This window comes from Ictidomys tridecemlineatus, chromosome 8 (assembly GCF_052094955.1).
Source record: "Ictidomys tridecemlineatus isolate mIctTri1 chromosome 8, mIctTri1.hap1, whole genome shotgun sequence".
Classification (NCBI taxonomy): domain Eukaryota; kingdom Metazoa; phylum Chordata; class Mammalia; order Rodentia; family Sciuridae; genus Ictidomys; species Ictidomys tridecemlineatus.
Window position 1 is genome coordinate 104,959,620 of NC_135484.1, and position 24,770 is coordinate 104,984,389.

General features: G+C 41.1%; 1 protein-coding gene across 10 annotated transcripts in view; it reads left to right on the forward strand.

The window, feature by feature from the left end:
* The window catches only part of Adgrf5 (adhesion G protein-coupled receptor F5), a 91,616-nt gene extending 67,051 nt beyond the window's left edge, over window positions 1–24,565 (forward strand). For 7 of the 10 annotated variants that reach the window (XM_078019920.1, XM_078019922.1, XM_078019921.1 and 4 more), the window contains 12 exons: window positions 4,633–4,803; window positions 6,727–6,846; window positions 7,006–7,215; window positions 9,181–9,393; window positions 11,169–11,324; window positions 13,358–13,566; window positions 15,513–15,692; window positions 17,471–18,865; window positions 20,118–20,159; window positions 20,248–20,307; window positions 21,115–21,199; window positions 23,038–24,565. In XM_078019920.1, coding sequence (XP_077876046.1) covers window positions 4,633–4,803; window positions 6,727–6,846; window positions 7,006–7,215; window positions 9,181–9,393; window positions 11,169–11,324; window positions 13,358–13,566; window positions 15,513–15,692; window positions 17,471–18,865; window positions 20,118–20,159; window positions 20,248–20,307; window positions 21,115–21,199; window positions 23,038–23,117 — 2,921 coding nt within the window. In that variant the 3' untranslated portion in view covers window positions 23,118–24,565. Of the gene's footprint in view, window positions 1–4,632; window positions 4,804–6,726; window positions 6,847–7,005; window positions 7,216–9,180; window positions 9,394–11,168; window positions 11,325–13,357; window positions 13,567–15,512; window positions 15,693–17,470; window positions 18,866–20,117; window positions 20,160–20,247; window positions 20,308–21,114; window positions 21,200–22,323; window positions 22,391–23,037 lie in introns of all 10 variants that reach the window. The other 3 variants (XM_078019924.1, XM_021721846.3, XM_078019919.1) reach the window with 2 other exon arrangements.
* The last annotated feature ends 205 nt before the right edge of the window (window positions 24,566–24,770 follow it).

A 24,770-nucleotide genomic window follows, 5' to 3' on the forward strand; every position in this document is an offset into this window, starting at 1 on the left:
CTGAAGGAACTGCTGGGTGGGAGAAAGACCTTGCACAATTCCTGTGGTACTGACTGAAAAGCTTTCAACTCTGAGAGGTGACAAACCTCGCCCTTAGCAGAGGAACCAGGAAGTCTGCGCTGCAGATACTCAGGGACCTCTCTCTCTGGCGGCCACCTCTGCATCCATTCCTAATGCCCAATGTGGACTGAGCAGGCTGCAGAACAATGAATTTCCTGCCCCAGGGCTGGCCGCCAGGGGACCTACATACACAATGAGTGCTCTGATCGATTTAGCCTCTGCTCTGGCACCTTGTTCTTCTTCCTTGCCTCTTGCTGCCCCCTCTCTGCAGGTCTCTTTCTCCAAATGCCACAGCTTCTTTCAGCACCCATTTCCCCCATGTCAGTAGGAAGCACTGTAGCAAAAGATTTCACCCCAAAGCATTTGGAAGTGAAGGTTTAACCTCCTCTCAGAATCAGTTGTATTTTCAAAGCCCTCTGAAACAGGCAAGGCAGAAAGTGAGTCCTCAGCCATAGGGAATTCCTTCTCTTTTTCCCCCTTCCTTCCTTCCTTCCTTTCTTTTCTTTTCTTTCTTTTTTTTTTTTTTTTTTGGTACCAGGGATGGGAACCAGGGGTGCTTAACCACTGGGCCACATCCCCAGCCCTTTTTAGTTTTAATTTTATTTTCTTTTTACTTTGAGACAAGGTCTCACTAAGTTGCTTAGGGCCTCATTAAGTTGCTGAGGCAGGCTTCAAATTTGTGATCCTCCTGCCTCAGCTTCTTGAGTCTCTGGAATTACAGATGTGTGCCATTGCACTCATATCAATGGGGGAATTTCTAACTTTGAGAGGAATAACATTCAATGAATTCCATGATGTTCTCCCATTGAACTCAGGAAAAGGGTAGGGATGATCTTTAAGGGCATTGTAATTATCATAAAAGTTACTGTGGCAGATTCAATGCATTCAACTCTGTGTGTTTCTTTCTCCCTTTCCTCCCCATCCCAAGGTAGCTACCATTATCACCATTTTATAGATGAGGGTCTGGGATATTATATAATCCTGAGCAGAAATCTTGGATTTACAAATCACCCCTTCTGCAGAAAGCAAAGCACCAACCTATTAGCTGCATTCTGTAACTTCCACACGGACCTGGACTTGCACAGTCAAGGGTATCATAAGGAACACTGTGTGCATGGTGACAATACAGGGGTTCCACTTTGTTTGTGAGTTTACCATCTCTTTGGAGCCTTATGTTCACTCTCTCCCTACAAGAGATGCCTATTGTTCCCTGGTTAAGACCTGTGTGCTGCTGCTTTGTGTTTACTTATCTCCATTTTCTTATTTGACTAAATGATTCTCTATTTAAGCAAGATCTTATATTATTGTCCAACAGAAGGCTTATTAACCTTTGACATTCTGGACTAGATAATTCTTGGTGAGGACTGTCCTGTAGGATGTTCAATAGCATCCTTAGTGTCTACTCACTACTGTCAGTAGCACACAGATGCAAGAACAATACATGTCTTTAAACATTGCCAAATGTCCTTCAGAAAACCAGAATTGCCCCCAAGGTGAAAGCATAACTGGTGTGTACAGAAGACCAGAATGGAACTACTCTAGTTAAAAAGGAGTGGAGACTTGGATCTCACAAAGCTGATTATCCTTAACCCAGCTCCAGCCCTGGAAGCAGCTTAATGGAATGCTAGAATCAGCACTGATTCAAACACACCACATACATCCAACCCACATCAGGATCATGAGCCCCATTTCTGTCTGTTAAACTCTAGTTGTCTTTCAAGGCCTAAAATAAATTTTTCTCCTTTCTGACATCATTCTTAGTCTCTCAACTAAAGAATACCTCCCTTTAATCTATGTAATATACTCAGTTGTTTCTTATGGAGCCTATCCACTGCACATTATCATTATTTCATTATGTTTCTTTATGTACTCCATTCTGCATAGCTTATTCCCTCGTGTGCCAGTTTGGTGAAAAGAGTAGATCTTTAATATGAGTAAGGGTCAATATGATGCACCAATAAAAAATATGGAACCAAAAAGAGTCAGTGGAAAGGAGGAGGGAAGATGAATTCAGGATGAACACAGACATAGAGGTGTGAACCTGCAGGGCATGTCAAAGGTCCAGGATGTGACCTAGATGCTACAAGAGGGGTATAGGACAAGATCAAAAGGGGAGAGGCATATTCAAACTGAGAATAAATGTCATATATTACACAAAGCAGATTTTACTTTTTTCTATACACGATGGTAAGATTTTAAAGGTAAAAGGAAGATAGTCAGATTATCTGAAGTGAACTTTAGAAAAATAAATAATCATGTAATGTAACCTATATGTTCAAGGGACAAATTACTAAATAAGAGGCCTAGCTACAATAGTATGTCAAGTGCAAAAAATACTAGAACCTGTGCAAGTGGCTGTGGATTTACTATAAAATGTTTCAAAAGCATAATCTAAAAGATTGTTTTTTATATTTGAGTAGAAGTACAATGTGAGGAAATGCAAGTGATTAAAGATGACTTTAAGATTTTTAATTTGGTGAGCTGCCAATGGCAAAAAGAGGAAATACTGGAAGATGTGCATGCTTTGTCTAGGGAAAAATAAATAAATTGCATATGCTGAATTGGAGGTACCTGAGATGTCAAATCAACACTTGGGCATTTGCTTCTAGAATTTCCAACAAGGGTATTTCTCTCAGAAGAGATTGAGAAGTCATCTGAGTATAGTATTTAATAGGAGCCACAGCTGGGCGCAGCAGCACGTGCCTGTAATCCCAGTGGCTCAGGAGGCTGAGACAGGAGGATCATGAGTTGAAAACCAGCCTCAGCAACATCGAGGCACTTAGCAACTCAGTGAGACCCTATCTCTAAGAAAATACAAAATAGAGATAGGGATGTGGCTCCATGGTCGAGTGTCCGTAAGTCCAATTCCTAGTACCCCCCCCACAAAAAAAAGAAAGAAAAAAATAAATAGGAGCCATAGCTGTAGATGAGATTGCCCAGTGAGAGAGTCATGAAAAGATGAGGAAAGATGTATATCAGGACCTTTGCAGAAAGGTCAGTATCCTTGGGAATATCTGCACTGAAGAAGGGAATAGAAGGGCAAAGAACCTGGAAATGAGGCACAGAAGGAGGGATGAAGACAGAGGAGAAGACTGAGAGACCTATGAGAGAGACAGGGGTCGGGAGCATGGCATGCTACAGTCCAGGTTGAAAAGAGGAGGTTGACCTTGGTCTTAAAGGAACACTCTTGGTAAAGCAGAGGGTGAAGAAGGCCAGTTGTAAAGATTTGCTGAAAAACGGAAGTGACACAGGTAGAAAAATAGGTGGCAAAGATAGAAGAATCATGGAACAAAGTGAGGAAGCAAATGCCCTGGTGGGTAGAGGAGCTTTTGGATTGAGGAAGACCATTTTAGGAAACAAAGCCTTGAGTATATCTGAAGGGTGAAGTGAGGGAACCAGATAAAAGATTAAAAATGCAGGGAAAAGAACAGTAAAGGATGCAGTAAGGTCCAGGAGGAACTGGAGGAAGTGACTGTTCAAAGGATAAGTGAAGAGGTGAGCCTTAGAAAGAGTAGGGAGATGTGTTTATAGGCTAGAAAGTAATTCATACAAGGTGGATGAAGGTGGAACTCACTTGGGTGGCTTGAACAACCATTTGGGGACTAGGGAGAAATTCTGGTTGCATGTCAAGTAAAGTGTTTCAAATATCATTGATCCTCTATCCAGCGCTAAAAAAAAAAAAAAAAAACATGCTAAAATAAGCTCCTAATCAAGGAGCTTATTCTTTTTCTTTCATTTTTGAAAGATAGATGTTAGTGGAAGAATGTTTTAAGCATGAATGGTGGGAAGAGAGAGGGAAGGGACTGTGGTGAGAAAAACTAGACTTGGAGTGTTCTAGAACCCCAGGCAAGGGGTGAAGATGGTATGAAGATGTTTCTGGGAATGGAAAGGGAGGTATGGAAAGGGAGCTACTGTGAAGAACAAAACTACTGGTAACTGAGGAAACATGATGTCAAAGCTTTCGCTAAAAGGGAACAAGCTACAAAAGTGCTTTCAAAGAAGATGAATAGGTGTCCCAGAATCATTTGTTCCTTCAGAAATAATAGTAGTCTAATTAATCTGATATGTTTTTTTCCCTTTCAGTTAAAGTCATACCCAAACACATTGCTTCTCTTTTTCATTTTTCACATTCCAGTGACCACCATTACTGGTCTTTGTTGGGGAAAGGCTCCAGCCAGGCACTTACTAAGTGTGTTTGTGTGTGTGTATTTGTGAGTGTGTGTGTGTGTGTGTGTGTGTGTGTGTGTGTGTGTGTATGCATAGTCTCATTGAACCTTCTTACAGTCTTTGGAAATAGCTGCTGCTATTACTTACCTCCATTTAGCATCTGAAAAAATTGGGTGTAGTGCAAATTATGTGAGTTTCTCAACAACACCTGCAACTAAGTGTTGGAGTTGGATGTCAGGTAACCTGGATCCAGAGTCTGCAGACCCAACCATTAAACTGTCTCCCTTATCCATTCTAAAAGAACATCTAATTTAAATAGTAACCTTTTCTTTGATTTGACTCTTTGATACTAAATTAAAAAGTCAACCAGTCCTGACAGCAAAAGAATTGTGTATGTCATTGTAGGAATCACAGAAACAAACCTAGATTCTAAATGCAGCAGATTCACCCTCAAGGCTAATGGAACCCAGTGCCCAAGTGGGTCATCTGGAACAACAGTCATCTACACTTGTGAGTTCATTGGCGTACATGGAGCCAGAGGCAGTAAGAACATAGACGTGACATTCACCTCTGTGGGTAAGAACTCTCTCAGAATTTTTTAGCCATAATTCCATTACACTTGCCAATCACCTAGGAATATCCATGGGCAAAAGAAAGTAGGGTTTTCCCTAGAGTGGGAAACAATGGGAGGTAGAAGAGGTTTTCCCTCTCTGCCATTGAAATTGAAGTGGCATCTTTTTAAAATTGGGAAGGGTAGGGATGGGAAAATGGCTGTAGGGAAGGAAGTAGCTGCATTGTACTGAGAAGGCAGAAAATGGACTGGGAAGTAGTTGCACCATCAGATTGGTCCTATTGTTATTGAATTCATAATAAGTGTACCCTGCCCCTGAGAGTTTTCCCCTCTTCTTCCCAACCCCCATTCTTCCTTCCTTGGATCCACCAGCCTGGCTCTCTCTCTTCCCTCAGCTCCCTCCCCCATCTCCTTTCCTCTCTCACCCATTCTAGAAATCAAGCTACAGAAAGCTTTAATAATCCATTAGTCTGTCGATATTTTAAAGTGGGAATGAGTAATATCTCAATTCTGTTTTGTTAAAATGACACTTTCAAGTGTCATTTCTCCTCATATCATAAGGCAGTATAATTTTATCCATAACTGCAAAAATGTTTTTCCATCTGTTTTATGAAGATGGACCATTTAGATACATCATCAGACCCTTTCTGAAAAACTTAGAGAAAGAACTGCTGAACGTTAAACCTGTGTTACTATATTTATGCTTTCTGCTACTGTAATTTAGCATTGGTGCAAAGATCACGATGAGGCTTATGTGGGCCCATGTGATCAACACAACTCTTGATTAAAACTGGGAGTACATAACCACCTACACTGCAGAAAACTACAAACTGTCCAAAATACCCACGAAATGCTCTGGGCAATAATATGTGCAGATAAACCTAATCCTTCTCTAAATTGTTCATTGTGATTTCACTCCTATTTGTAAAACTGGTCAGGTCATGAGGATGTGTTTAACCTTTGCTGAAAATCACTATTCTGGCAGTTGGATCTCATTTGAGAATCAAAAGAATTAGATTCATGGTTCCATGCCTTTTCTTTCCACTCTTAGATGCAACTAAGCCTTAGAAAGTCACCTCTGGGTCCCTGCAGCCAGGGAACACAATGCCAGGGACCCAGTATGCCTTGCCTAAGCCACTCTGGTGCTGTATCTGAGCACTTGAACACCATGGAAAGCCTTGATTTCTTTTTCTTATGATTAAAAATAAGATTTTACATTGCTTGGAAAAGGAGGTCAACATCAGTGGCATGATGCTGTTCCCCTATGGAAGACTGAAGCCAATAACATTTTGAAGTGGCAATCATGTAAATGAGATGCTCTAAGAGAATGGAAAGAGAAGCAGAGGCAGAGAGAGTAGGACTTTCACAGAACTTTTAAGTTTGCAGTGGTCTCATGAACATTTCCTGTGAATAATTTCTCATGAATCAGTCTGGAGATTCTCATAAAGAGTAGTAAATATATAGTTAATATAAGTATTTAATTTTAGTTAGATAATTATGTATAGCTAATGTTAAGGTGCCCGTACATCCCAATTTGCCTGAGACAGTCCAATTGTGATTATTTGAGCAATAAATGTCATGATTCCCACACTGAAAATGTAGTTCCAGAATTCACTTTTGCCTATCAAGCCGTGGCTTTGTATTGATCCAGAACTAGGTGCTGGACATACAAAAAAAAAAAAAAAAATACAGAAGCAAAAGGCCCGCCCTTGAGGGTTCGCACATCTACAAAGGAGAGATGTAGAAAGACAGAAGTTAAGATTCAACATGATCTTATTTTTTAAAGTACATTTAAAGAGTAGAAAATGAAGTCATTACAAGAACCCAGCCATTTCTTGTCCCTCAAGGTGTCTCAGAGGAGGTTGGAGGGGAGCTTGGGTTACTTCAACACCCCTAAGTTTGCAACCTTTTGCCCTGCTGATCATCAGGAGATAATTCCAGCCACAAAAGGGAAGTGCACGAGTTCCTAAGGCATGTGATGGAAGTGAGTACAGTTCAGAGCACCACCGGGAACAGCCTAGAAACAAGTAAAGCCCAGGAGCAGCAAGGTACAGATTCGCGCTGACCCCAATAGAGTCAGGAGGGTCCCTGATTGCTGCCTCTGTCTTGAATTTCTCTTGTGTCTTGATGTCACCAGAAAGACTAAACACTGGACTTGTCGTCTGTTTTTTTTTTTTTTTTTGTCTTTTCTATTTTTATTCTTTCAGCCAACCTGACCATAACCCCGGACCTAATTTCTGTTTCTGAGGGACAAAGCTTTTCCATAAAATGCACCAGCGATGTGAGTAACTACGATGAGGTATATTGGAACACTTCCGCTGGAATCAAAATATATGAAAGGTTTTACACCACGAGGAGGTATCTTGATAGAGCAGAGTCAGTGCTGACGGTGAAGACCTCGACCAGGGAGTGGAACGGTGAGTGAAAGGCCAGTGGATAGGTGGTGCCATCTGGTCCCCAGGGAACATTTCATGATAGTATCCACCCAGGCTCTGCCCTAGGACATGCCCACATCACATTAAAATAGGCACAGTCCCCAGGGAGATGATGTCATCACTCCATCATCCACACTGTGGAAAGTGAGGCCCAGAGAAGAGAATAAACACGCTTCAGCCAACACAACTTCAGTTGAAGAAGGTTCCAGGGTTGGAAGTAGTGTCTGATCCCAGAGTCTGCCATTCTGTTAGAGGATTTTTAAAAATGCTTTTCTATACTTTTGGGAGTATTTCCCCAAACTATATTATAAAAAAAATAGAGCTATCCAGGAATGGGAGTGCACACCTGTAATCCCAGTGGATTGGTAGGCTAAGGCAGGAAGATTGAAAGTTTGAGGCCAGCCTCAGCAACTTAGCAAGATCTAAGTGAGACCCTGTCTCAAAATAAAAAATAAAAAGGAGGGCTGGGAATGTTTCTCAGTGGATAAGGGTCCCTGAGTTCAATCCCTAGTACCAAAAAAAAAAAAAAAAAAAAAAACCCAAAAAAACAACAAAAAAAACCACAACAACAAAAAACTAGGTAAAAGTTTTATATATCTGGTTCTGAAGAAAGAAGCACTTTATTTACCTCTACGCACTGTTCACGTTAGGAGGAAACACAAATCTTGGAGAGAAAAATGAATTTGGTAGACAGAACTATCACAGAAAGAGGTAACATTTATTGAGCCCTTACTGTGTGATAGGCTTTATGTGATGAATTAATGTATTAATTTATTTAAAGCAATGAACCTTAGAGACAGTATCATTATTATCCCCATTTGACAGATGAGGTAACTAAGGCCCAGCAAGATTAAATAAATTATCCAAGTTTATTAATGTGGTAGGCAGAGCCAGGATGCAAATCTGGCCCTAGTGAGCAACTCTCAACCACTCATTCTGCAGCCTTTTGTTAACTATAGGATTAATCAGTCCAGATTCTGTGAATCCCATACCTTCTTTATGTTTTTTTTTTTTTTTTTTTTTTAATATAAGGCCTAGATGACACTGCCAAAGTAGCTATTTATTTGGGGCTCTGGACTTGCTAACACATGGTCAGGAAATGGTAGTATCTTTCTCCCATGCTGACTTCAAATCTGCTGTGTCCAGTTGCTCTTTCTTACTGCTGGGCGATAACTGTAGCTTTTCCCATCACATTAAACTATTAAGCAGTTCCATCCCTGGGTACTGAAGAATCTGTTTTGGTCTGAATCTACAATACTTTACTTTTATGTTCAGTCTTAAGTTCCCCCTTCCTCCCAATAGGAATTGAAAGTGTTTCTTTTGTCTCTTGCTTCTTCTTTTTTCTCTGGTGCCTGCTAACTCCTGGCTACTCCAGAGAAAGAATATAAGAAAAATGGGAGAGTATAACTTACCTGTAGGTACCTTAAAATCTTGCTATATTTTCTCCAGGGCAGCTTGCTCAAGTGATTTTTCTTCTGATGCTGTGGTACTCTGGAACCTAAGGATCCTGCCCACTTAGAGATGGGGAAGGGGTCATCAAATAACATCATGCTCCATTGGATCAACAACACTTAAACAAACAAACACACAAACAAACCTCATCCTTGAACACACCAAAATCCCTATTTATTTTCTGGGTTGATGAAAGAACCTTGGAACAGAAATTGGGAATCTGGTTTGAAACTTCATCACTCCTAACCTTGAATAAGCTGCTTAATTTTATTTGAAACTAAATACATATTTATGTGCTCATTGGTTAATCTTTCAAATATATGGGGAATCCAGGAGAAGGATTGGTCAAGAATTTTGTCCTTCAGTATCCAGGAAGGTATGGTGTGGTCTTATCTAGGTTCGACAGAAAAAGCTTATACTCTCCTTAACCTTTCCAGCAAATGCCTTTAGGAGTGATTATTTCACTCCATCTCATTTTTGCTTCTTTCCACTTAGGAACCTATCACTGCATATTTAGATACAAGAACTCATACAGTGTTGCAACCAAAGATGTCACTGTTCACCCGCTGCCTCTAGAGCCCAACATCATGATTGATCCTTTGGAAGCTAGTTTCTTATGTGGAGACTCCCATTCCTTCAAGTGCTGCATAGAGGAGGATATGGACTACAAAGTTACATTCCAGATTGATTCCTTGTCCTTTCCGGCAGGTAAGATGCAGAGTGCTGAACTGATAGGACATATTATATGTGGATTCAAAATTCTATTCTTAAGCAGGGATCAAGAAACCTTCAGAAATACAGTGTAACAGAGTAGAATTCCAAAGACATTACTTTCTGTTTGACAATGCGCCTGTTGACTTACCAGTTTGCAGCAAAATCTTTGGAGTTTCGAGGGTGGAGTACATTCTTTTTGGTGGGAACTGTTGAAGACAGTGTTAAGATAACCTTCAGTGGATTTAAACTCCTCCTATGTGGCAGACTAAATATTCTGATAATCCTTTCTGATATGCTGTCAAATAACTTGCTATAAAAGTGACACAACAATCGTTTTAAATGCACAATTGAGCATGCCAGAAAGTAAAAGAAATAACCAAGAACTTAAAACATAGAAGAAAAGAAAATAGAAATGATGTTCTTATTTCATGCTAGAGCTTAACTGCTGGCATTTGTCAGAATTAGAAACCTGGAGCCTTGGATTAAGGCTTCCAGAGGACATAAAAAACATGCCATGCTCCCTAAGCAGTAACTGAGGCTCCCCACCCCACCAGCACAATGTCAAAGGGTAATATGCTTAGTAAAAGAATAGGCCAGAAAACCAAAATCCATCTGCCTAAGTTAAGAGTTGGTCCTAATTTTGGGGTGGGCAATAAGTTTCCCCTGAGAATTATAACAGTTTTGTCCCCACCCCAACTTTTGGCTTTGAATTTATAATGTTTGTGGTTCAAGATCACTAAGATAAAGCATAACTAATTTAATGTGGTCCATTGATTTGCACCCTAAACCATAAGGCAATTAAAAACAACAATAATGTAATTCCTCCCTGGTAGAATATATCCTCAATTCAAATTCCTCAGGATTTCCAGAGATTAAGTTCAACTAAACATGAGTTTACAACCTCAAATCTCAAAACACAGATACCTTCCTGAAGGTTTTATAAACTCATTCATTCTTTCGTAACTATTCTTGGGAATTTGCACTTTGTAAGGTGCCATAACAAACAAACAAAAGGAGATAAAATAATTTAGGCACATATTTTGATATCTAGAAAGGCCTGTGCCATAAAAGAGAATGCATATAACATTAAATATATAAAAATAAGTTACATAGATTGGAGAAAAAAATAAAAATTTTGAAATGCTAGCCTCCAAAAGATTGGATTATCGTAAAAAGACTGTATGTAGAAGCATTTAGTACAAACCTGCATATTGAAACCTTCAAATGTTTTCAGCACTCTGTGGTCAATATGCATATCTGTGTGTGTGTGTGTGTGTGTGTGTGTGTGTGTGTGTGTGTGTGTGTGTGTGTGTGTGTGAGCTAAGTACTGGGATATCCAAAGATAAATAAGACCAAGAGTCTTCTCTATAAAATATATGAGCTTGTGGAGAAGAAAGATCCACAAAGAGCTGATTAAAATGCTACAGAGTAAAGACAGGATAGGAAAAATGCACAGAGCATGATGGTAGGTACTAGAAGGATTAGAGGGATGCTGAAAAAGCATGATTGTGACCATCAAAAACATATGGGCACAGATTTGGAATTATGAATGGTAGAAGCAAACTTCTGATTGGCACATATGGGTATGCAGGCTTACTTCTGGGAAACAGAGATCATCTTTATGGAAATATGTGAAAATGCATTAAAAATGAATGTTACACACTCTGGAGAAATATTTGACAGGTTTCTTCACATTGAATCACCTTGATAATATATATGCTTTGGATGCTCATGTTGTGACTTCATGCTCTCAATCATTCTATCTCTAGCAAAAGAAGTTAATGGGAAACAAGTGTGCTACAAATACAGTTTCAACACAAGCTCAGTTTCCTCGTGTTCAAGAAATGTTGATGTGTTTTGTCACTTTACCAATGCTGCTAATAATTCAGTTCAGAGTCCATCTATGAAGCTCTCTCTGGTTCCTGGTAAGTGCCTTTCACATTACTTTAAAATGTTAGAGTCAAGAGCAGGGACTCATTTACTCATTCGCTTCCTCATTCATACATTCAATAAATATATGTCAAACACTTTTCTTGTGGCAAGCTGTGGGCTAACCATGGTAGATTTGAAGAGAAATAAGTCATGTTTTCTGGCCTCAGGCCTAGGGGGAAGCTAGACAGATGCAGTAAAAAATGTCACATACATTGGGTATGTGCAAATCTAAGCCTATTGTGGGTGGTCAGAAGGGCCACCTGGTTTAACTCTGCTGCTGGCAGGTGGGGAGAAAGTGATCAGGAAAGCCTCGCAGATGAAATCATTTTTCAGTTGAGCAGGGGAGGCCACCAGGTAGTTCACCAGTCAGATAAGAGTGGGAAGAATCTGTGCACGCTTGAGATTCCTTTGAGCTTTAGTCAATGGGAGTGAGACACAGCCACATGGGAAGAATTAATGTAACGAACAGGTAACTGCCTTTCGCATCCTTTGTCACCACTAAGTCAATATGCCTCTGCAAAATATCTTTGAGATGCAAAGTGATGATCTGTGGAGGCATTTCTATATTAGCCCATGCTGAAAGTTCACCCTCAGTTAACAGAGAGGCAAGGAGATCTGTGATGATCCTGGGCATCTCCTCATGATTCTTCCCAGTATCAGGACCCCTGATGTACAAAGGACACACGGCTCTATCACTAGCTTATTTGAGTTGACAGAATGATTTGTGGTCATTCTCAGATGTATTATTGGCCACTGGGCCGTGGACAACTATATAGGGAAGCAAGTTAGCATTTCATGTCTCTCTGAGTCACTGTCAACTGACCCTCCAAGCACAGTCCCTTTTCATTGTCTCCCCATCACAACCAACGTGTTTTATCTACTTATCTTTGTTCTCTTTCTTCATACCAAATTGATTTCCACGTCTTTTTCCTGGAATAGGTAATTACTTATTTATGTCAAGATTTTATACAATGGGTGAGATTTCAAAATTCATTAACTAAACAAAAAAGGGAGGATTCTACTCATCAGAGTCAGGATGCCCTAGAAATTAAGAAATTCTGCAACAAATTTCATTTTCTCATTCTTTTCTCCTCATGAGCGGAGGTGAAATAGAGTCACCTTTAAGGAAAACCAGAAGGAACAAATGCTTATTAAACCCATTGCTTAGAATATTCAAGTCTTGGATGCCTGGAATTCCTACTGTTAATTACATTTTTTGCCGGGGGGGGGGGGTGGGGGGGTGGGGGGGTGGGGGGGATGGGGGGGTGTCGCTGCTGAGGATTGAACTCAAGGGCACTCAACCACTGAGCCACATCCCCAGCCCTATTTTGTATTTTCTTTAGAGACAGGATCTCACTGAATTGCTTAACACCTTGTTTTTTGCTGAGGCTGTCTTTGAACTCGCAATCCTCCTGCCTCAGACTCCCAAACCAGTGGGATTATAGGCATGCACCATTGCACCTACCTGTTAATTACATTTTTGAACTGCAGTGGTGCTTCTCAACCTTGGCTGCGCACTGACCAGGGGAGCTTAAAGCACTGCTGAAACTGGACTTTCTGCCTAGACATTCAGGTGGACTTGAGCCTGGACACTGGCAATATCCAAAGCTCCCAGTGATTCTAACATGCCAACATTGATAATCCCTAGATTAAGGCATTACATCCTTAAGATTCCTGGTAAAGGGGACACCTCTCATTGGGAGAAGAGCCCATTTTCCATGGTTTAGATTTTCCCAACAGCAAAGAGAAGCTGGCTGGGAATGGGAAGTGTGGGTGAAGCATAGAGATAATCATTTCTGTTAGGAAATTCAAGCTCAGGCTACAAAAGACAGATTTGTATGAAAAGCAGAGAGGGGCTTTGGACAATCAGGAGCAAAATTAAGAAACCGAGTAAACTCTGAAAAAGTCACTGAAAGTAAAGAGAGATGTGACTTCAAACATCACAGTTCTATCAGCTGGACCCTATTTCCACTGTTTTTTTCTTCTTCTTTCAATTGTTCCCTTTATTCCTGTGTTTCCAATGCAGAGAAGAATATCACATGCCGGGATCCCACAATAGGCGTCGGGCAGCCAGGAAAGGTCATCCAGAAGCTATGCCAGTTCTCCAACGTTCCCAGCAGCCCTGACCGTACCATTGGAGGGACCATCACTTACATCTGTGCAGGCTCGAGGTGGAAGGTGAAGAGAAAAGACTGCATCTCTGCTCCAATAAATAGCCTGCTCCAGTTGGCCAAGGTGAGCTTCAAACCCTTGACTCTGAGCTCTTGCTAGGGACATCTGTCTGGCTCATCAGATTTCTCAGCTTTCAGGAAAATGGCCTTGGGATGCTTTGTGTTGCTCCAAAAGCTACTTACATTTGTCTACTCTCAAAGAAGATGCAACCATAGAGATGCTTTAAAGTGTTTAAATTCAAATACAAAGGCAAAAAAGTATGTGTGCTGCACTAGAACCAGCAGGATAACCTTAACGATGACTTCTCAGGACCTTGTGCCCAATATCTGCAAGGGGTGGTGGTATTATACTCTATTTTATCTCATTTGAATATTTTGGAAATCTAATAGCTATAGTCTTTTCAGAAAAAAAGGAGTAACGTAAAAAATAAGATTTAATAAAATGTAGATGGAATTTATGCTTTTGCTGGTCTGAGATTTCCTCAATCCTTAGAGGTTCTTGTACTGTTGAAAGGACCAATCCACCTCTCTTAACAAGAACAAAAGCTACTGCTATGTAGCTGGAGGAAATTCTTTGCTTCTTCTCAAAATAAATAAATGTTGCTCCCATCTCTAGTCTGTTGTAAGTTAGAGACTCCTAAAAACTCCATGAGCTACGGCAAATAAATACCTGAGCTATAACTAGTGGATTATAGTGAATGGTGACATCTTTTGAACAACCAGTTTAAATCCTCTGGAGAAAGAAGAGTGGAGAAAGAGAGAGAATACTGATTTGTATTTTATCAAATTATCATCCTTCTTACTTCTTATACCCAAATGATTAAAATACCTACTATGTTTAAAGTGTTATTATGGGTGCTATCAAGATAGGTCAAGTTAGAAGTTGGCCTCCCATTTGATAAAGAGTATAATTCATTTGAGTAATTATATACATGGTAATTTTCAGCAAAATAAATCAAGGAGTTCTGCTTGAAAAACGTAGCATTTGTGTTGGGCCTTGATGGATAAAGCCTGAGGGATACAATTTATTGTAATCAAGAAAGATAGAACTTATAATTTGAACTCAATGTGTGTCCTAGTTCAAATTCTCTGTATATTTTCAATGGAAAAGGGCCCTACTGATCTATCATGCTCCACCTAATTTATTCATTAAGCATATAAATTATATGTCAAGATATACAACTTGTGCTATGTTAGGAATTATGGAATAATGGAAGAATAGAGTAGAAATATAACACATGGCTCATATTGTTAAGGATCTTATAATTTAATTGAAGAGGTATTAGAATTGAAACACCAGATGATAGGAGAAGAGATGTCACAGGTGTAAGGCAAGTGAAATAAAAAAGATGTATTAATAGGAAGGCACACTCATCAAAGTCTTCTTAGAAAACATAAGTAGGAGCTTGAGTTAAAAATCTGAATTGTGATCATTACAGATAGGTGACATAATCTGAGAATAAAAGAGGCCATTCTTCCTTCCACTGGGAGAACAGATAGAAACAGAACTGCTCCAAGAAAACAGGAATGGGCAGTCACCTTAATGGTCAGCAGAGCAGGTGATGCAGAGAAAAATAAAAGCTGGCAAATGCTCGTCTATGAAGATATCCAAGTGATAATTTTATTCCCTATTAGTTTTCTAGCAATCAAGTCTCTCTTTTGTTCCTCACTAGTTTTCAGCTTGACTTATGTTTTAATTTTCCCTTTCTGTGTGTGAGGTATAAAGTCTTAGTTCATTCTAAAGAGTACACACAGAGAGTTTAAGAAGAAAATTATCCCTAAAATAAGTATTTAAGTTAAATAAGTAAGATAAATAAGATTAAATTATTATTGTCAGAGATGAAATAAATAAGATATACTAAAATAAGTATGTCTTATGCAACAAACTTACACTTCTGGGTGTGGAGAAAAATAAAAATAAAAAACTACAGCTTTGGGAGATTTTGCCACGAATGATCAGTGGGATCTCATTAACAGGTGTATTATTGGTGTTGGCTTTTGTTTTACTAGGCTTTGATCAAGAGCCCCTCTCAGGATGAAAAGCTCCCTGCCTATCTAAAGGATCTTTCTACTAGCACAGGCAAGGAGGAACAGGAAATCAGCTCATCACCAGGGAGCCTGGGAGCCATTATTAACATCCTTGATTTGCTTTCAACAGTTCCAACCCAAGTGAATCCAGAGATGATGAAGGTAAGATTGTCTATCTTGCAGATCTTTGGGGTTTTAACCTTCTCGCCCCTCAGGACTTCTGTTTAGAAAATGAAATTTCTCCCCAGTGCAGCTTCTTCTCTGTCTTTTCCAGAGCAATAACTTGGATATTAGAGTTGCATGACATGTTCTGCCAGCCATGGCTTTTAAGAATCACAGAGTGTTTCTAGTATTCATTTGGAGACCTTAAGAAGATTTACTTAGGAATCTCTGCTCTAGTTTCTTTACTCATATAGTATGAATTCTTATCTGCTTTCCAGGAAAATTAGGAGTTAAAGGTTTTCAGAATATGTACAAGGAGGGATTCAGAGGTCTAGCATTAACCATGAAATTTGAAACAATCCAAATACGGGGAGAAAAGAGAGTTCACTCACAAGAGTTCAAATGAAGAGGCTTTAATGAAGAGATACAGCAATAAGCCAAAGTAAATTCAATCAACTTATCAATCAATAGGTGGTGAGGCATTCAGAGACCAGCAACATTTATAAAACATTTATACTCCCAGGGAAAGAAGAGAAAGTAGGGCATCCATAGCCCTGGGAGGTCTGAAGTCTTGGAGGAGAGACCTCTTAGCAGGATCTACAGTCCTGGAAGGCCATAGCTATTACCAAAGATGTGCTGAGTAGCAAGGATATTGGAGGGTAAATGGGGGAATAAACAATTTCTCCTTCTCTCTTCCCCCATCTGCCCTTCACCTGCCAGTGCCTCTTAATGGCCAAACCAACAAGAGGCCAACTGCCAAGAAACTAGGTAACAAGGTCCAAATTATATAAATTTTCTGGGGCTACTGTAACAAATTACCACCAACTGGGTAGCTTACAATGACAGAAATGTATTCTGTCACAGTTCTGGAAGCTAGAAGTCTGAGATCAAAATGTCCCCAAGGCCCGGCTCCCTCCATGGGTCTGGAATAGAGCCTCCCTTGCCTCCTCCAGCTTCTGTTGGCACCAGGCTTTTTTTTTGGCTCACAAGTGTCTCAGTCTGCTTCACGTGCCTCTCCCCTTCTCCATCAATCTACTTCCTTTCTGCCTCTTAGCATTGGAGTCAGACCCACTCAGGAAATGTGGGATGGATGCTCACTTCATTACATCTACAAAGACTATTCGCCCTAATTTGCCCAAATAAGAGCAAATAATCCTTAGCCCTTCACAGTTTTTAGGTATTATAGTATTTTGGAGGCCACTCTTCACCCCACTATAGGGCTCAGACTTCCAGAGGACAGATGAGGCAAGAGAGGAAGAGAAATTACTTTTTTTTTTTTTTTTAGGGGAGAATGGACGAAAAATGACAAGCCCAAGTTTATGAGAGGAAAACCAAATTGTTTACAGAAAACAAAGATGCCTTTGACGACACCCTCAGAGCCTATTCGACGCTCAGGGTTTGAGGGGGTCTTCAGACACTTTCTTTTGCTGGGGACATGCCACCCACCAAAATATCTTTACAGGCTTCAGATAATATAAAACCAAACCAAACAATAAATACCTCTGTCCGTCTGCTGAATGGGCCTTCGTAAGTGGTGGGAAGGTGGCTTTCACAGTCACTATATCTAAATGGTTGGCAAAGTCCCACAGTCTCCTAGCCACCTCACCTCTGTCATCAGAAGGCAGGTCGCTGATCCTCTCTGCCTGCAATGTCTCATTTTTCTCTTCTCTTTCTCTCTTATTTGTACCCACTCACCCAATTTCCAGGGAGATGTCATGTTTGTCACTTTCCTGTTTATAAGAATTTCCTTGGCTTGACCCCACATGTGTCCCTTACAGGATGTGCTGTCTACTGTGAACATCATCCTCAGTAAGTCCGTCTTGAGCACCTGGAAGGTTTTACAGCAGCAGAAGACCAACCAGAGCTCCCAGCTACTGTACTCCGTGGAAAGGTTTTCCCAAGCCTTACAGTCTGGAGATAACACCCCATCGTTCCTCTCCCACCCCAATGTGCAGATGAAGAGCATGGTGATAAAATCTGGCCAGACGAATATCTACCAACAGAATTTTATTTTTGCAGACTCTGACCTCTGGGGCAACGTGGCCATTGATGAGTGCCAGCTGGGACACTTGCAGCCAGACTCATCTATTGTCACGGTGGCTTTCCCAACCCTCCATGCTATCCTTGCTCAGGATATTCAGAAAAAGAATTTTGCAAACAGCTTGGTGATGACAACCACCCTCAGCCACAATCTGACCAAGCCGTTCAGGATTTCCATGACTTTTAAAAACAACCATCGCTCAGGAGGGAATCCCCAGTGTGTCTTCTGGAACTTCAGTCTCGCCAACTCCACTGGCGGGTGGGATAGCAGTGGGTGCCGGGTGAAAGAAGTCAAAGGGGACAGCGTGTCCTGTACCTGTGACCACCTGACATCGTTCTCCATCCTCATGTCCCCTGACTCCCCAGATCCTGGTTCTCTCCTGAAAATACTACTAGATATCATCTCTTACATTGGGCTGGGCTTTTCCATCTTGAGCTTAGCGGCCTGTCTGGTTGTGGAAGCTATGGTGTGGAAATCGGTGACCAAGAACCGGACTTCCTACATGCGCCACACTTGCATAGTGAACATCGCCACCTCCCTACTCATTGCTGACACCTGGTTCATTGTGGCCGCTGCCATCCATGACCATCACTACCCACTCAGCGAGACGGCCTGTGTGGCTGCCACCTTCTTTATCCACTTCTTCTACCTCAGCGTCTTCTTCTGGATGCTGACGCTGGGCCTCATGCTCTTCTATCGCCTGGTTTTCATTCTACACGATGCCAGCAAGTCTGTTCAGAAGGCTATTGCCTTTTCTCTAGGCTACGGCTGCCCCCTGGTCATCTCAGTCATCACCGTGGGGGCTACGCAGCCGCAGGAAGTCTATACCAGGAAGAATGCCTGTTGGCTCAACTGGGACGACACCAAGGCCCTGCTGGCCTTTGTAATCCCAGCCCTGATCATTGTGGTGGTGAACGTGACCATCACCGTTGTGGTCATCACCAAGATCCTGAGGCCTTCCATTGGAGACAAGCCAAGCAAACAGGAGCGGAGCAGCCTGTTTCAGATCAGCAAGAGCATTGGTGTCCTCACGCCACTCTTAGGGCTCACTTGGGGTTTTGGTCTTGCCACTGTGTTCCAGGGGAGCAATGCCGTCTTCCATATCATATTCACCCTCCTCAATGCCTTCCAGGTAAGTTCTGCTGTGCAGGGCTCTCGGGAAATTTCTGTTCCTGTGGGACAAACTAATGATAGAAACATAAACAGGAGTAGGAATGGGGAAGGATTTCAATGCAGAGAAAGCCTTAGTCCTAAGTAGCAGTAATATAAGAACTCAATGAGATAGAAAAGGACACCTTCCTTTGCTCCCATGGAACCTTGTACCTCTTATCACCTGCATCATAACTTGGTTGCATGTGCCAGTCTCTTTCAAATGCCCCGATAATGCAAGCAGGAGGGAAGTCACTTCCATAAACTGGATGTTGCTATTTGTCCAAGATTACTTTGGTGCAGTCTATTATCTCTTCAGTGAAAATAATTAAGCCAAGTCATGTCTCCAGTTAGTCTCCGGAAACATCAGTGAGCTCTGTGCACACCTTCCTTGTTCATCACCAAATTCCTCGTACCTAATAAAGAACTTGGCCCTCAGTAGGCTCTCAAAAGCCATTTGAATGAAATCAGTGCTATGTATCACATAATTTCTCTGAAAATATTTTGTTGAAGAATGAGGCAATGAGTGCCCTAGGCGTGCTACACAATCTGCTTGATTATAGTAAAATGGAAAGACATCTCCACTCTCCTGTAGCACCTAATAGTAACAGTGTGTTAGAAGAGCTCCGACAGAAGTATAAACAAGCCCCTTTGGTGCATGGGGAAGGGAGGGATTAATTCTGTTTCTCCCAATATTGGGGGTTTGAGGGGTTAAAGATAAGGAAAGACCTGCCCAAAGGATGCAGGTGCCTAAGAGCTGGTGAGGGGCAGAGGTGAAGTTGAGAGTTTGCTCCCAGATGCTTGTGACACAGCCATAGGAACCTAACTACTGCTTCTGGGCCTGTGGCTCTGAGTCATAAGGTTCTTATCCAGTGACCTTCAAAGTATCCCTCTTTTAGAAGAAGCTAGTGATCTTTCCCCATGCCCCAGAGTATCATCACAGCCTGGAAGGGTAGGTGAGTAATACAGACCCAGGGCTTTATTTAATAGCATAACTAGCAGGACATTTAGTTCACAATTACAGAAAATAGAAAATATTCTCCCAGTATCACAATATGAAGGGTACCTTAGTGTGTACCAGTAAAATCCCTTTTTAACATTGTCATGTCCTAGATTAATTTTACAAACACAAATGGGGAAAGAAGTATTGCAGTTAGCACTAGGTTAATACTACTTCTTGTTTCACTGGACAATAGAATATGATTAAAATTTACTTCTCTTAATTCTTTCCCCAGGGATTATTCATTTTACTGTTTGGATGCCTCTGGGATCAGAAGGTAGGAACAATGACAGTTTTCACTTCACAGAGAAGTCTAAAGTGCTGGTGGTATGTTGACCTGACTGGGCTTCTTTTCAACAATGCAGGTACAGGAATCTTTGCTGAACAAGTTTTCATTGTCAAGGTGGTCTTCTCAGCACTCAAAGGTAAGCCCTCTCTCTGGAGACTTTCCACTCTGTATCCTCACGTGTTCCAACTGGTAAGGATGAAGTGGAGAGTTCAGACTGTCTACCTTGGGATTTTGGTCAATGGAGCTAAATGCAAACCCTTTTGCCTCCATAACTAGTTGCTTTTGCATTTAACCACATTCTGCCTATGGAACACAGCCATGCCACTACCACAAAGATGCTTCTTTGCATCTTTAAGTCAGCGTTTAAATGACAGATGAGATAAACTTAAGATAAAAATCAAACTTTCAATGCAAAGCAATTTTGGGGGGGGGGGAATTCAAAGCATTAGAGAAAACAATTTGAGGAATAATAATGGACAGAATTTTCTATAGTTCATTTTGAAATATTAGTGTTTTCCTTGAATACATTTGATTACATGCACTTATCAGAAGATAGAAAATCCTACCAAACAACAAAACATTTTTGAGGTTGGGTATAGTTTGGTGGTAGAGTGTGTATTTAGTAGGCAGGAGGGCCTAGGTTTGATCACCAACAAAAAAAGAAAGAGAGAGAGAGAGAGAGAGAGAGAGAGAGAGAGAGAGAAGGGAGGAAGGAAGGGAGTGAAGGAAGGAAGGAAAGGAAGGATGGAGGAAGAATATGATTCAAATCATCTGTATTTTTTAATACTGATGATAAAATTCCATTGTCTCCATGTGGTCCAAGGAGGTGGAATTAAAAATGCAGGAAAGTGATGGCTAGGGGGCAGCAAAGCAGTCCCCCAAGAGGACAAGTAGTCCTGGTCTAATAACTTTGCTTTCTGATTGTCTTTTTCTTCTCTCGTAGTCAACATCCATAGGTTCATCTACACCTGTGTTTTCTATGAGTTCTCCAATATCAAGAAGATTTAACAACCTTTTTGGTAAAACAGGTACGTAGTGACTTCTGGGTGTTCCCTGGTTGACCAGAACAAATTTGCTCTGATGGGGAACCCCCTATTATTCCACCCGACACTTCATGACATTACCTGAAATAACCTCATCTAAGATAGAAGTTAAATGTAGCAACTTGCTTACATATTCACCAGTCATGAGGTGGTTGGTACAAGGAGCAATTCCCTTTAATAATAATAATGAATAATAACTCATGAAGAATAATATTAATAAAATCTTGACTAGGCTCAGAGGGCTGTCCAACAAATCATCGGCACAAAGTGGGACCTGTAATTGAATAAAAAAAGTAGATAGTCCTGGTATTGTGCTATGGTGCAGCAAAGATTATACTTGCAAAATCTGACCATAGGATTCCATTCTAGGGTTTGTTTTTCCCCTTATAGAATATGCTTGTCTTATTCATCAACACTTATGAAGCTGTGCATATCTGTGGGGGACTATCTAAGTTAGCTATTCTATTAGAAACACAGTTAAAATTTCCATCTTGGAGGTATGAAATAAATAGTATTAAAGACTTGGAGCAATGGTCTCAGCTATTCTGGTAAATTAAATACCATGCCAATGTCCCCAACAGGAAAATAAGCACCAAAATTCCTGCCAGCTTTTTTTGAACTGAATAGATCTCACCAATGCAGAGTTCACAAGTGTCTCAAGATTCCCAAACCAAGCTTTTTGTGTAAAAGTATATTTTGACTATGCCTATCATTGCCGAATCTCCAGAGGACTTAGTGTTTTCAGCTTCCATTTGATGAATTACTCATGAAACTGACAGACCTTTTCATTTTGAAAGGCACTAATTTGACCTGTTGGGAAATGATGGAGCTTTCAGGGAGTGTGTTAACCATTGGCATTAAAGTGAAAATAATGAAAACTCTATTAAATTATTCCATCCGGTCAGAATGTGATGCACTATGTAAGGCCAGCGAAATGCATTTCTTGTTTCTGAATCAGTCAGATAAACACTGGGTGTGGGCTCTGTTCTTGGAGAATGAGGCCTTGATATTCTGGTCATTGCCACTGGATAGTCTCTCAAGGGTCATCAGCTCCACGTTGTCCCATTTGGAGGGTGCATAATCACTGTAACTTTGGTTTATGTTGTCAGCAGCCCCAAAGGTCCCCACAGGCAAAGACGGAAACCTTGTTAGCAGTGGCAGTTCACGAAACTGATGGTAGGGTGCACACTCTGACCCTTCCTTTGCCCAACACACACTCCCCACTCTTCCTCAGCACGGTGCCCTCCATCTGCCCACTCGAGGCTGTGCCGCTGCTCCAGTGCTGCCCTCCCTGACGCTGGTTCTCGACACTTTTGTTGGCCCTGGTTTCTATTTCTTCTGGGTCTTGCTTTTTCTTCCCTTATAATATCCCCCTTCTTTCCTTTTCCCTCCCTTTACAAACCTTCACCTTTAGCTCAGCCTCCTGGTTCCTTCCAAGAACTTCCCCAAGTCACCATAATCAAGGGGACCAGGGAGGCTCCCTCATGCAAATGTCCCCAGGTCCGTGCATGTGGTGGCATGTGGAGAGGCCTGCCCACGTTGAGATCCCCCTGTCCTCTCCTTTGTAGAAATCTGGCTGCTGGTGTGTTGTGAAGTAGTTAGTGCTTGTCGGCTGCCATGCATGCTTGAGAACGGCAGCTCTTCTGCGTGTGTTGATTGGCACTCTTGGGCTGGGGAGGAGGGCAGGCATGGGTTGGTTTCCGGGCATGGCTGAGCTTACCCAGCTCCTGGATTAGAGCTCCCCTCGATCCATTAGGAGATGGTCACACCCCAGAGTTGATGAAGGCTTATCTGTGAGGCTGAGCAACAACTCTGTTTTCCAGGAACGTACAATGTCTCCACCCCAGAAACAACCAGCTCCTCCCTGGAAAACTCATCCAGTGCTTATTCATTGCTCAACTAAGAACAGAAAAATCCAACCCACATGACCTCCTGGAACCGGTGGATGTGATCTGAGCAAGAGACCCTTTTAAAGCTATGGGTGAAGTGTTCTCTCTGCAGGCCTCTGGGAGCAGATGCTGAAGAGTCTTTTCCACTAGAAAAGAACCTTTCTTTTGTAAAGACAGATAAAAGTAAAGATTTTGTTTATTTTTGCTCCCCACCCCCATCCCTTGTGTGATGTCAGGTGTGTATAGTATTTAAGTGAAACTCAAATCCCCCAGGCCCAACTTCTCTGTCTATATTGTAAAATAGAATTTTGTAGAGACATTTTCACTTTATGCTATTGGCTACAAAGATAAGCTTTGATTAAAATAATAAGAAGGAAGCTAGTACCTAGGAAATACTTCAGCAAATTCTAGGAAAGAAGGAAGGAAGGAAGGAAGGAGTGAGGGAGGGAGGAGGGAGGGAGGAAGGGAGGCAGGGGAAGAAAAGGAAGGAAGGGGAGAGGGAGGAAGAAAGGAAGGAGAAAGAAAAAGAAAAAAGAAGGAGAAGGGAAAAAAACAACATTAGGGACCATATTTTAAGATTTTCATGGTAATGATCTAATATATTTCAACACTGAGAGGTTAAAAAAGAAGACTCAAAATGGACACTGAAAGTAAGACGAGGAGAATGAGCTTGGTATCTTCCTGATATTTTCCTAGTTATGAAGGGGGGGAAAGACAGTGGAAAAATAAGAAATCACATCATTGGGATGCTTTCAAGTGGATAATGATATTTACAAGCAATGTACCTAAGGGACTTGATTCTCCTAAAATAGACATGCGTGGATTCCTTTGTGTGTCAAGGTCAAACCTAAGTGAATGAACATGCAGAGGAAGTATGACTGCAGGTCCTCGTCAGATCCGAGTAGATCCCACTCACTGCTGACTAAAGTTTTTCAGTTTATTGAAAAAGCCTTTTGTTTCATTTTAGCACAAATTTTAAAAATAAAAAAAATATATATTTTTTATACCCAACCATTGACAAATGTGACATATTGCACTGAAAATGGAGTCCAACTGTCTTATTCGTAACAGCTTTAACCAGGTACTTCTTCTCTGTGCATTGTAGAATAGATTTTAATATTCTTCTGGCATTGTACATTACTATTATCGTTCTTACTATGCATTTGATGGCCCTTGGTGTGCTGTATAATTCTTTGTGTAGTATTTCTTTCAGTTCCCAGACCAATATACATTAAGAGTTTTTTTAAGGTTCAGTTTGCACTTATTACAACCACTTGGAAAGCTTCCAGAGAAAAATTTTACAGAGGGCTATTCTGTGTTCCTAATGATACTTTACCTTGATGAGCAAATGGCAAAAGTTTTTCCAAGGATTTGATTGTTCATGAATTATTTGTGTGTATGTTGTCTGTATGTGTGAATTTCATCAAAATACAAATATTTATTAAACTGTATCCATATTAGAGTTCACCGTGGACTGTAGATATATTAGCCCAAATATTCCAGATCCAACTCTGATCCCAAAGGAAAGTGGAAGAGGAACATGGGGCTACTCAGGACAGTGGGTAGTGAAGTCTTCATAAGGACTGGGAACAGAAATTGGGCACTATTGATAGGAAGATGGATCAAGAGAGCCTGAGAGTCAACAACCCCCCACCACCACCTTTTTA